This window comes from Oncorhynchus gorbuscha, unplaced genomic scaffold (genome assembly GCF_021184085.1).
Source record: "Oncorhynchus gorbuscha isolate QuinsamMale2020 ecotype Even-year unplaced genomic scaffold, OgorEven_v1.0 Un_scaffold_3845, whole genome shotgun sequence".
Classification (NCBI taxonomy): domain Eukaryota; kingdom Metazoa; phylum Chordata; class Actinopteri; order Salmoniformes; family Salmonidae; genus Oncorhynchus; species Oncorhynchus gorbuscha.
The window spans coordinates 28,858-42,286 of record NW_025747997.1 but is presented as its reverse complement, the minus strand read 5'-3'; the positions used below and the strand labels follow the sequence as shown (position 1 = coordinate 42,286).

General features: G+C 44.7%; 1 protein-coding gene across 1 annotated transcript; it reads left to right on the top strand.

Moving 5' to 3' along the window:
- Window positions 1-8,354: 8,354 nt before the first annotated feature.
- LOC124028204 (ecto-ADP-ribosyltransferase 5-like) lies at window positions 8,355-10,237 on the top strand. The gene is made up of 2 exons (XM_046340315.1): window positions 8,355-8,591; window positions 9,182-10,237. Exons 1-2 carry the CDS (start codon window positions 8,514-8,516, stop codon window positions 9,947-9,949), a joined length of 846 nt encoding a protein of 281 aa, XP_046196271.1. The 5' UTR covers window positions 8,355-8,513; the 3' UTR covers window positions 9,950-10,237.
- Window positions 10,238-13,429: the final 3,192 nt, after the last annotated feature.

Sequence of the window (13,429 nt, the reverse complement as noted above, 5' to 3'; positions counted from 1 at the left end):
CGGTTATGTTCGCCTTGGATGGTAGTCCTCTCCCCAGTACATTATGTGAAACCCTACCTTAACCTCACTGTATCTGGTAACCATAGTGAGACCATTTTTTGATTTTTTGTTCACCTTTTACACCTGTTGTTTTGGGTCATCCCTGGCTAGTGTGTCATAACCTTCTTTGATTGGTCTAGTAATTCTATCCTTTCCTGGAACGTTTTTCTGTCATGTGAAGTGTTTAATGTCTGCTATTCCTCCTGTTTGTTCTGCTCCCCTCTTCACAGAGGAACCTGGTGATTTGACAGGAGTGCCGGAGGAATATCATGGTCTGCGCACGGCTTTCAGTCGGTCCAGAACCAACTCCCTTCCTCCTCACCGGTCGTATGATTGTTGTTCTGATCTCTCAAGAAGCGTTTTGCATCCGCTCCTATCCTTGTTGCACCTGACGTCACTAAACAGTTTATTGTCGAGGTTGACGCTGGCTGGGTGGGGGCGTGGGAGCCATTCTGTCCCAGCGTCCGATACTGACGATGGGTCCACCTGCGCGTATTTTTCTCATCGCCTGTCACCGTCGGAACGTAACTATGATGTGGTTAACCGCGAACTGCTCGCCATCCGTTTAGCCCTAGGCAAATGGCGACAGTGGTTGAGGCGACCGTTCCTTTGTCGTTTGGACTGACCAAAGGAACCTGAGTACATCCGTTCTGCCAAAACGACTGAATGCGCGTCATGCTCGTTGGGCATTGTTTTTCGCTCGTTTCAAGTTCGTTATTTCTTATTGCCCGGGTACTAAGAACACCAAGCCTCATGCTTTATCCCGTCTCTTTAGTTCTTCTGTGGTTTCTACCGATCCCGGGAGGGTATCCTTCTTGTTGGGCGTGTTGTCGGGGTTGACTGTCTGGGGAATTGAGAGACAGGTTAAGCAAGCACTCACCACACTCCGTCGCCGCACGCTTGTCCTAGTAACCTTCTTTTCGCTCCTGTCTCTACTCGTCTGGCTGTTCTTCAGTGGGCGCACTCTGCCAAGTTAGCTGGCCACCCCGGCGTTCGGGGTACGCTTGCTTCTATTCGCCAGCGGTTTTGGTGGCCTACTCAGGAGCGTGACACGCGCCGTTTCGTGGCTGCGTGTTCGGACTGCGCGCAGAATAAGTCTGGTAATTTTTTTTCTGCTTCTGCTCCTGGTCTTGCTGGGTCTCAGTCTGTTCCCTGCCACCGCATCTCTCCTGTTCTTGTTCCTGCCCTTGCTGTGTCTCAGTCTGTCCCTAGTTGTTACTCTCCTGGCCTGTTTGGTCCTGTTTGCTCTAGAGCTTTCAGTTCTCTACCCGTGTCTCATTTTTTTTTTTAGAGTAGTACCCTAGTTTCCCTTTTTATAGTTTTCCGTTACGGTCCTGAGGAGAGGAGTTGGGTTCTTTCGGGACGCTGGACCGTTTGTGATCTATGATTTCCTCCGTTGCCGCCAGTGTTCCTCTCGAGTGCCAGGAGGCGCTCGGGTGAGTGGGGGTACTGTCATGTTTTGTCTTATATTGTCTTGTCATTTTGCTTTCCCTTCTGTTCGTTTTCCCCCTGCTGGTCTTATTAGGTTCGTTCCCTTTTTCTCTCTCCCTCCCTCTCTCTCTCTCTCTATCTTTCCGTCCCTGCTCCCAGCTGTTCCTATTCCCCTAATCAATCATCTAATCTTTCACACCTGTTCCGTATCTTGCCCTCTGATTAGAGTCCCTATTTCTCCCCCTTGTCTTCCGTTTCTGTCCTGTCGGATCCTTGTATATTGTTCGCCGTGCTGTGTCTTTGTCTCGCCCTGTCGTGTCTTGTTTCCCTCAGATGCTGCGTGTGAGCAGGTGTCTGAGTCTAAATCAAATCAAATCAAATTTTATATGTCACATACACATGGTTAGCAGATGTTAATGCGAGTGTAGCGAAATGCTTGTGCTTCTAGTTCCGACAATGCAGAGATAACCAACAAGTAATCTAACTAACAATTCCAAAACTACTGTCTTATACACAGTGTAAGGGGATAAGAACATGTACATAAGGATATATGAATGAGTGATGGTACAGAGCAGCATACAGTAGATGGTATCGAGTACAGTATATACATATGAGATGAGTGTGTAGACAAAGTAAACAAAGTGGCATAGTTAAAGTGGCTAGTGATACATGTGTTACATAAGGATGCAGTCGATGATGTAGAGTACAGTATATACATATGCATATGAGATTAATAATGTAGGGTAAGTAACATTATATAAGGTAGCATTGTTTAAAGTGGCTAGTGATATATTTACATCATTTCCCATCAATTCCCATTATTAAAATGGCTGGAGTTGGGTCAGTGTCAATGACAGTGTGTTGGCAGCAGCCACTCAGTGTTAGTGGTGGCTGTTTAACAGTCTGATGGCCTTGAGATAGAAGCTGTTTTTCAGTCTCTCGGTCCCAGCTTTGATGCACCTGTACTGACCTCGCCTTCTGGATGATAGCGGGGTGAACAGGCAGTGGTTCGGGTGGTTGATGTCCTTGATGATCTTTATGGCCTTCCTGTAACAACGGGTGGTGTAGGTGTCCTGGAGGGCAGGTAGTTTGCCCCCGGTGATGCATTGTGCAGTCCTCACTACCCTCTGGAGAGCCTTACGGTTGAGGGCGGAGCAGTTGCCGTACCAGGTGGTGATACACCAGGCGGTGAAACCCCCAAACAAGCTTCAATGCCATACAACACTCCTTTCGTGGCCTCCAACTGCTCTTAAATGCTAGTAAAACTAAATGCATGCTCTTCAACCGATGATCTTCAACCGATGATCTTCAACCGATGATCTTCAAACGATCGCTGCCAACACACGTCAGCCCGACTAGCATCACTACTCTGGATAGTTCTGACTTAGAATATGTGGACAACTACAAATACAGAGGTGTCTGGCTAGACTGTAAACTCTCCTTCCAGACTCACATTAAGCATCTCCAATCCAAATTTAAATCTAGAATTGGCTTCCTAACAAAGCATCCTTCACTCATGCTGCCAAACATACCCTCGTAAAACTGACTATCCTACCTCGACTTCGGCGATGTCATTCACGAAACAGCCTCCAACAGTCTACTCAGCAAACTGGATGCAGTATATCACAGCTCCATCCGTTTTGTCACCAAAGCACAATATACCACCCACCACTGCCACCTGTATGCTCTAGTAGGCTGGCCCTCGCTACATATTCGTTGCCAGACCCACTGGCTCCAGATCATCAGTCTTTGCTAGTTAAAGCTCTGTCTTATCTCAGCTCACTCGTCACCATAGCAACACTCACCCATAGAACCCATAGCACGCAGGTATATCTCACTGGTCATCCCCAACACCTCCCTTGGCCACCTTCCTTACAGTTCTCTGCTGCCAATGATTGGAGTGAATTGCAAAAATCGCTGAAGTTGAGACTTATATCTCCCTCACTAACTTTAAGCATCAGCTATCTGAGCAGCTTACGGATCACTGCAACTGTACGCAGCCCATCTGTAAATAGCCCATCCAACTACCTACAATTTGTTAGGTACGCTATCCTTACTAATCAAATAGCATATCATTACAGCATTTGCTTGAATGTACCGGTATGTTAGCTGGCTACCGAACGTTAGTTGGCTACTAATACGTCAAACTTGACAGTATATTAACGATATGCTATCTAACTAACTACCCAACGTTTATTGACTTTATTATTCACGTCATGCTTAGCTTAGCTACGTGGTATAGTCATTGTGTGTTCTCAATGGACATTGTTGATGAAGTTGTAAGATGTCGAGCTAGTCATTTGTTAGCTATGCTAACAAGTTAGCAAGAAGTTGCCTAGAAACAGCATCAACTTCTCATAGACAAGCGAAGCGTTAGTACACTCAACTGAAAAGATACCATTCGTTTACAGAATACTAAAATTAAATTATAGTATGTAGTATGTACTCATTAAGTATGTAGAATACAGTATGTTAGTTTGGGTATTCGAACACAGCACTGGTTTCTTATTGAAATTAACTGTAACCTTCTACTTCCTTCTTTCAAATCATTAGATGGAAATGAATAACATCGATAAAAAAGAAGGCAATAACCTGCTCTGTTATTTTTCTACTAGTTTTGATGGTAATCTTTGCTTTGATCTTAGGCAAGATGGAGGGATTCAAGATGGAGGGATGCAAGAGATTCTACCTCTAGACATGGTCCGTTCTTCTGTTGATGACAAATATGATGGTAAAGAGGTTTAATGTTATGGGCGGTTGGAAACATGTACCTCTACGATGAGTTAAACACTAATCCTCAATTCAATACATCCTGGAACATAGCAAAACCACACGCTATACCACATGGAGACAGTTTGAATACAGAGCATTCTATTACTATCTATTTGATTACAAAAAAGAAACCAGGAACAAATTCCAAATCGATCTATCTGGACTACAACAAAGCAGTTCAAGAGGGCCATTCTGCATATATGACAACACCATTAAAGTACCATGCACTGCATTTCTACCTGACTGACGCCATTCAGATTCTTAGAGAAAGACAAGAGACATGTAAGGAAACCTTTCACAGAACCAACAAGAAGTTTGATCAGAGTGTTCTCAACCACGAGATCCGTTTCGGCACCTTCGCCACAAGCTCTTTAAGATCCGACTTAACCAATTTTGGGAATGTGTCTTGCTTTGAGATCCACACTTGTTTTGGCGCTGAGCTAACTTCTTACTCAGCCTTTCCTGAAGAGAGAGAAGTTTTAATTCCTCCATATGAGATTTTTGAAGTCACCAAAATCCAGAGAAAGTCACCAGTGAATAACCTGTTGTGTGAAGTCGTCTACACACTAAAGAGCAAGGGAACAGACACTGATCTGAATTGCAAATTGATTTTGAGTGGAGGAGAATCAAACATTATCAGAGCATCAGATACAGGCTACATTATTACGTTGATAACTACTGTATGTTACTGATCATTACCACCTCTACCAATGAGAAGTAGCCTGATCTGACACAACAGCTGCCCCAGCTTCATAGTGTAGAGATTCTGGCCTTGTCCCAGGACAGCTACATTGCAGACACATGCCTAATCTCACACCTAGATAGGCTTTTACCAAATCAACTAACCACATCATTTAGAAATCTGATTCCCTACAGTGATGTCGATGACCTGGCACGCAACACTTGATTGATGCAATGCAACGTCTGCAATGTATTCCGCCTTCACTGCAAGCCCTGTTAAGGCTTGATTTTAACCTGCAATGATTGCAAATCCTTAATATCACCTCATATTTTTGACTGTCATGCCTTATGGCTGTACAAAGAAATGACACGTCAGTACTGGCTTGCTTCACATTACATGGTTTACAAAATCCTTCAGTTGTATTACCTTTCACACTATGCAAGTCTTGACAGGATTGCACGTGTCCCATCATGTCTAATCTGTAATGAATTATATCAGACAAACTGACTCAATTGAACCTAAGGTCAGTTCGTAACGGGTTGTAAGAATAACAAGAGTGAGGAGAAAATAAAACTTGGAGGGTGTCATACCCTGACCATAGTTTGCTTTGTATGTTTCTATGTTTTGGTTGGTCACGGTGTGAGCTGAGTGGGCATTCTATGTTACATGTCTAGTTTGTCTAGTTCTATGTTTGGCCTGATATGGTTCTCAATCAGAGGCAGGTGTTAGTCATTGTCTCTGATTGGGAACCATATTTAGGTACCTGTTTGGTGTTGGGTTTTGTGGGTGATTGTCCTTATGTCCTTGTTACGGTCTCTGTGTTACTTTGCACCAGTATTAGGCTGTTTCGGTTTTCGTGGTATGTTTATTGTTTTTGATTCGTGTTTGCTTCATTAAATATGGATCGCAATAGCCACGCCGCATTTTGGTCTGACTCTCCTTCACATACAGAAAACAGTTACACAGGGCTCTCTGAGGCTGAGTGAGAGGGTTGGGTGAGAGAGCACTGAGAAGGGTTAGTCGTTTCCTGTGTTTTTGAGGTCACTGGCCGTACGCCTCTCAAAGTAGGAGTGCTGATCTAGGATCAGTTTGACCTTTTAGATCATAATAAATAAGGTAATAGGGACAAGAGATCCTAGATCAGCCCCTGAGCTCCGTACTGCTCAATCAACCAATCACAACCAGCACAGCTCATTCTGCTTGACACAGCTCATTCTGCACAACAGCCAGAAGAGGGCAGTATTTAACTCCACAAGCTAAAGGAATGATTGGCAGACTAAGCTCTAACTAGACAAACCTCTTTCTGCAGCACTCCAGGACCAGGGTTTTCTACGACACTGTAGGTGCAGTACTTTCCAACCCTCTCTGCTGGGTTCACCAGACAGGCACACCTGCATTAATTTGATGCACTACAGGGTTTGATGGTTAGTAGACTGAATCAGGTGTGCCAGTTAAGTGCTAAAACCAAAATGTGAAATGTCTGATGGTCCCTGAGAAGAGGGTTGGGAAACCCTGGACTGGGGGCCTCAATCTTCACTGTAGTGCTGCTTCCCTTTATTCTGGGTGATTGAGTAAACTGGTATATTGGCTATTAGTATTCTAGACATGAATCAGTCCCTGATTAGAGGAGAAGGATGATGATGATGAGGTTTAATAAGGTTCTCTCTCTACTGTTACTATGGGAACCTTTATTCAGTATCAGCAGTGTTGTTGCTGGTGTTGGTCATGTTCACACATAGATCAACATGGAAGAAGTGTGAACAAACAATTCTCAGAAGCCATGTGGTGTTTCCTCCCTGTGTCCGTGCGTTAGAATGTGACCTCATTTTAATAATGTTTACATAGCTTGCATTACTCATCTCATATGTATATACTGTATCTTAGTCTATGCTGCTCTGACATAGCTCATCCAAAAATGTATATATTTACTTTGGATGTGTGTGTATTGTTGTGAAATTGTTAGATATTACTTGTTAGATTCTACTGCACTTTTGGAGCTAGAAACACAAGCATTTCGCTACACCCACAATCGCATCTGCAAAACACTTATGTGACCAATAAAATTTGATTTGATATTCTATTGATCTCTGCAAACTCACATCGCTCTACACAGTTATGCCTGTTGGATTATGTGCTGTCTATAGTGGCTGGACTCAGCATAAACTTGACCCATTCATCAACTATGTTCACAATCACTAAGGTCACATCCTAACAGTCTCAACCTGCTACCTTCCTTTCCCTGTCTCCTTTCCTTTTGTTACCACCACAGATCTGAAAGACCTCACCATATGAATGCAATGTGATGGAACTCTGTCAACCTACCAGGTCTCTCACATCTCAGTCATAACAAAGGAAAGGAAACAACCATAACCAGCAGTATTAGAATAGTGGGATACTGTCTCAATCATACCCTGGACACTGGCATGAGAGACCACTGAATCCAAACACACACTAATGTACCCAAAGGCCTTCAGGGCATTGTTTCCCAAACTCAGTCCTCTGGAGCCAAAGGAGAGCACTTTTAGTTTTTTGCCTGAACTCACCACAACTGTTTCACATGATCAAAGCTTACTGATTAGTTGAACCAGCTGTGTAGAGGACAAAACCACCCTTTGGGGCGGCCCCTTGGGCTGAGTTTGGGAAACCATGCTTTAGTTAAAAGACATGGTTCATTCACAGCAGCCAGAAGAGGGCAGTATTTAACTCCACCAGCTAAAGGAAGGATTGGCAGACAAAACTCTGGAAAAACGTATTTCTAGAGTGCTGCCGGTACTGCAGGATTTTGTCACAACTACAGACCACACTGAGCTACTTAGCTAACTGATCAGTTCAGTGATTGCCTAAATTCAACACACCTGGTCTTCCAGGTCGGTTAAATGACAAAACGGGAAGTGCCTGCAGCACTCCAGGACCAGGGTTCCATACTACACTGTACAGTAGTTGCAGTAATTCCCAACCCTGTCCGCTGGGTTCGCCAGACAGGCACACCTGCATCAAGTAGTCAAGGGGTTGATGGTTAGTAGAGTGAATCAGGTTTGCCAGTTTAGTGCTAAAACCAAAATGTGAAATGTCTGATGGTCCATGAGAAGAGGGTTGGGAAACCCTGGACTGGGGGCCTCAATCTTCACTGTAGTCCTGCTTTCCATTATTATGGGTGATTGATTGATTAAAGTGGTATATTGGCTATTAGTATTCTAGACATGAATCAGTCCCTGATTAGTGGAGAAGGATGATGTTGAGGTTTAAGGGTCTTTCTGTGCTGTTACTATGGGAACCTTTATTCAGTATCAGCAGTGTTGTTGCTGGTGTTGGTCATGTTCACACGTAGATCAGCATTAAATAAGTGTGAACAAACAATTCTCAGAAGTCATTTGCTGTGTGTGCGTGCGTGTGTGTGTTTACTGTGCTATGGTGTTTGAGGGGTACTTGTGCCTGTTCTCAGCATGAGAGGCGGTATTGTGAAAGTAACCACAAGAGCACTGGTATTAAAAGGCCCCCTGAAAGTTGAACATTTGAATACTGATTCTGTATCTTAAAAGACAATTCATCTCCTTTACAAGTTGCCATTGGACCAATACACTTTGACATCATGGCAAGATACAAGAACCTAACCTTTACTCTGATGTATTTAGTCCAGGCTTGGACTTTGGGTGTGGACTCCAAGATGGTAAGATGCTACACTATTTTGAGAGAGAGTGAAAGAGCAAAATAACAGGCACAATTTTAGTGTGGACAAAGTTAAGTGTCAAGGGACTTGTCTGAAAGTAACAGATACCGGTTTAAAAAATGAATTCAAGTATGAAGGTAGTTTTGTGCCTACCCCAAAAAGGCGTTATATATGTGTAAAGAAATATATAAACATATAAAGTTTGCGTATATCTCCTAGCTTTACGACCGACACTTCAAAACCATGTTTTTCCGGATTCATTTTTTGACTGTCCTTTCTGCCATTGATGAATGTGTTATTCAATGTGTTTCTTTAGGGTTAGAAGGAAAGGCCAACATTCCTTCATCATATTACTATTTATTATATATTTTTTGAGACCTAAAGGGGTCTAAAATTCAAAATCAAATAGCTAAATGATCCATAGTATGACCATCTTAAAACAATTCCATGTCAACTCAAAACCTCCCACCCAACCCAACATCTTAAACTCTAAATGAATAACTAACAGACTTACAGCTGTCTCTCATCATAATATTATCTGCATTTTCTTGTTTCACACCTGTTTCTCTATTTCTCTCCATTCACTAAAGGTCAGTCTACCTCTACATGATCCAAAATCCAACTTCCCCTTAGACATGGCTCCAGACTCTGTTGATGACTCCTACAAGGGCTGTGAGGAGAAGATGTTCAGGAAGGTGCATGACTATTACCTGCCAAAAGAGAGAGGAGAGAACAAAGATTTCAACCAGGCTTGGACCGCTGCTGAGGACCATTACAAAGAAAAAGGAAAACTGTCTAAAAACTATTCCCTGGCAATCCAGGTGTATGTGAATGCAACAGCCAACGTTTACAAGTCATTCAACGAGGCCACTCGTACCCAAAAGGAGAGCTACAAAACTGCGTTCAAGTACCACTCCCTGCACTTCCTTCTGACCAATGCCTTACGAATCCTGAACAATAATTTTCGGAAACGCTTTATTAAAAAGCATTTCCATATTAAAAAGCATTTCCATACCTACCGAGGAACCAATGTGACTTTCTTCTCTGACCGAAAAACTATACGATTTGGACAGTTCACCTCGAGCTCTTTAGACCAGAAAATTGCTAAAGTCTTTGGAACTAAATCCTGTTTTGAGATCGCTACCTACTTTGGTGCCCCACTGGGGAAGTACTCTCAGCTGCCACATGAGAAAGAAGTGCTGATTCCCCCCTACGAGGTGTTCAAAATCACCAAGGTGATGAGGAGAACAGACAAGAAAGACCTCTGGTGTGACGTCGTCTACAAACTGCAGAGTACTAAGAAAGGAAAGAGTGACCTGAAATGCCAGATGGTTAAGAAAACACTCCAAGGAGAATAAAATCAAACCAGCAACACGGTTCTTCTGCTTTCAGTCAAATATGACATGCAGATTTTATTTCAACCCCCAGCATCCCCATCCATCATCACTCCCGCCTAAAAATTGAGGAAATATTCAGTAATAAAAGCAGTACTTTCCCAACTTTCAGATTGTCAGACCAGACCTGTAATAAATGCTACACACATTGTTTGTTAGATTGTTAAAATTTATTCTGCCAGTGAATTGGCATTTGTTGTCATGTGCATTGCAGCTTTTGTTAAAACCAATAAAGAAAAGCATTCAGCAATATGACATCTCCTGTCCTATTTATCCACCACCTGTAAGGGTCTGGGTGTAGCTGGTGCAGAGGAGTCAGGTGCAGAACAGAGATGAGTAATAAAAGTAACTTTACTCAACATTACCAAATACATGTAGATATACCAAGCCCACACAAAGGACCGAAATACACAAAACAAACACGCACAAAAACCATGGAGAAAACAGAGGGTTAAACAGTGAACACGTAATTGGGGAATTGAAACCAGGTGTGTAAAACAAAGACAAAACAAATGGAAAATGAAAAGTGGATCGGCGACGTCGACAGCCGAACGCCACCCGAACAAGGAGATGGACCAACTTCGGCGGAAGTCGTGACACTGCCTGTACATCTGCTATAAAGATATCAATGTCAGCTCACTTGAAGTAAATGTGTTTGTTCTCAGATATAATTAGAAGTGGCTACAAAGATATTTAGATTCAAAGAAAGATTAGGGACGGAGGGAGGGACATCAGTAGCAGGGTTAGATGTTTTCTGTAGGTCAGAGCTCAATCTATCAACCACAAGGAGGAGAGAGCTGTCTCGTTCCAGGCCAACTATATTGCAGTTGAGTTCAACGCAGCAACAAATGAGCATCAGATTGCTATACCATATGATTTGGTTAACTGATATGTTAAACACCTATCCAGGAGTTGTGAGTTCTGTCAGGTATTTGCAATGTAGTCAGCCTGGAACCTTGCCAATGTTGTGAGAGTGGTGGGAGGAGAGAGGGGATGGGGTTCAGTAATCGAGAATCTTTTCAGTTCACTAACAGAGACAACAGAGGCCACAGGGAGGCAGTGAACAATCATACAACCTACTGTCTATCCACTTTGACACTAATCTGTTGCCTTGACAACTGTTGCTTTGACAATGGGGGGAGGGGGGTACTAAGCTAACATACTGCAGTTATTCGTAACTGTACTACTATAGTCCACAGAAACACATTGAATAACACATTCATAAATGGCAAAACATTTAAATAAAAATTACATTAATGGAAAAAGGTTTGGAAGTGTCTGTCCAAGATATTGTCACGCCCTGACCTTTATCTCTGTTTTTCTATATATTTTGGTTAGGTCAGGGTGTGACTAGGGTGGGTACTCTAGTTTTTGTATGTCTAGGGTTGTTGTAGGTCTAGGGGTTATTGTATGTCTATGTTGGCCTGATATGGTTCCGAATCAGAGACAGCTGTTTATCATTGTCTCTGATTGAGGATCATATTTAGGTAGCATTTTCCTTATTTGCGTTGTGGGATCTTGTCTATGTATAGTTGCCTTAGTGCACATCAGTAGCTTCACGTTTTATTTGGTTGTTGTTTTGTTCAGTGAGTTTCGATTTATTAAAATTGTGTGGAACTTTACTCACGCTGCGCCTTGGTCTGATCCTTACAACGAACGTGTCAGATATAAGAAAGTACAGAAAAAATATATATAATTATATATATATATATATAACTGACTTGCCGTCATAAAAATGAAATCACCCCCTTCCACAACGTAAAAAAAATATGTACACGTGACTGTCACGCCCTGGTCCAAGTATTTTGTGTTTTTCTTCATGTATTGGGTGAGGCCAGGGTGTGGCATGGAGTTTTTGTATTGTGGTGTGTTTTGTCGTGTTTACGTTTGTTTAAATAAACATGGATCGCAATCGACACGCTGCAGTTTGGTCCGACTCTCCTTCACCATTAGAAAACCGTGACAGAATCACCCACCACAGGACCAAGCAGCGTGTCAATAGGCAAGAGCAGCCCAAAGAGGAAATGCGTAGTAAGGATTTCTGGACATGGGAGGAAATCCTCGACGGGAGAGGACCCTGGGCTAAACCAGGGGAATATCGCCGCCCCAAAGAGGAACTAGAGGCGGAAAAGCGGAAAGAGGCTGGTATGAGGAGGCAGCACGGCGACGTGGATGTAAGCCCAGGAATCAGCCCCAAAAATTTCTTGGGGCTTACAGGGAGTATGGCAACGCCAGGTAGGAGACCTGCGCAAACTCCCTGTGCGTACCGGGGGGCTAGAGACACCGTGTTATGCAGTGGTGCGCACGGTGTCCCCAGTGCGGGTGCATAGCTGCCATGAAGCCGGCTCGCATCTGGTCCCCAGTGCGTCTCCTTGGGCCAGCTTACATGGCACCAGCCTTGCGCTCAGTGTCTCCGGTTCGCCTACATAGCTCAGTACGGGCTATTCCACCTCGCCGCACTGGCAGGGCGACCGAGAGTATTCCACCAGGTAAGGTTGGGCAGGCTCGGTGCTCAAGAGCTCCAGTGCGCCTGCACGGTCCGGTCTATCCAGTACCACCTCCACACCCCAGCCCTCCGGTAGCAGCTCCCCGCACCAGGCTTCCTGTGCGTGTCCTCGGCCCAGCACCACGCATCAGGTCTACAGTGCGCCTCGCCTCTCCTGCGCTGTTGGAGCCTTTCTCCTCTCCTGCGCTGCCCGTCTGCCCAGCGCCGCCAGTCTACACAGCGCCGCCAGTCTGACCAGCGTCGCCAGTCTGTCAGGATCAGTTAGATCCACCAGTCTGCCAGGATCCGCCAGAAGTGCCAGTCAGCCAGGATCCGCCAGAAGTGCCCGTCGGCCAGGATCTGCCAGTCAGCCAGGATCTGCCAGTCAGCCAGGATCCGCCAGTCAGCCAGGATCCACCAGTCAGCCAGGATCCGCCAGTCAGCCAGGATCTGCCAGATCTGCTAGTCAGCCAGGATCCGCCAGTCAGCCAGGATCTGCCGGAACCACCAGCAAGCCAGGATCTGGAAGATCCATCAACCTGCCTGAGCTTCCTCTCACTCCTGAGCTTCCTCTCACTCCCGAGCTTTCTCTCACTCCCGAGCTTTCTCTCACTCCCGAGCTTTCTCTCACTCCCGAGCTTTCTCTCACTCCCGAGCTGCCTCAGTCCCGAGCTGTCCTCCAGTCCCGATCTGCTCCTCAGTCCAGTGGGTTTCTGGGTGAGGACTACTAGGCCATGGTCGGCGGCGAGGGTGGTCTATCCAGGGATGCGAGGAGAGGAGACTAAGACAATTGTGAAGTGGGGTCCACGTCCCCCGCCGGAGCCGCCACCATGGACAGATGCCCACCCGGACCCTCCCTATTGTTTTGAGGTGCGTTCGGGAGTCCGCTCCTTAGGGGGGGGGGGGGGTTCTGTCACGCCCTGGTCGAAGTATTTTGTGTTTTTCTTCATGTATTGGGT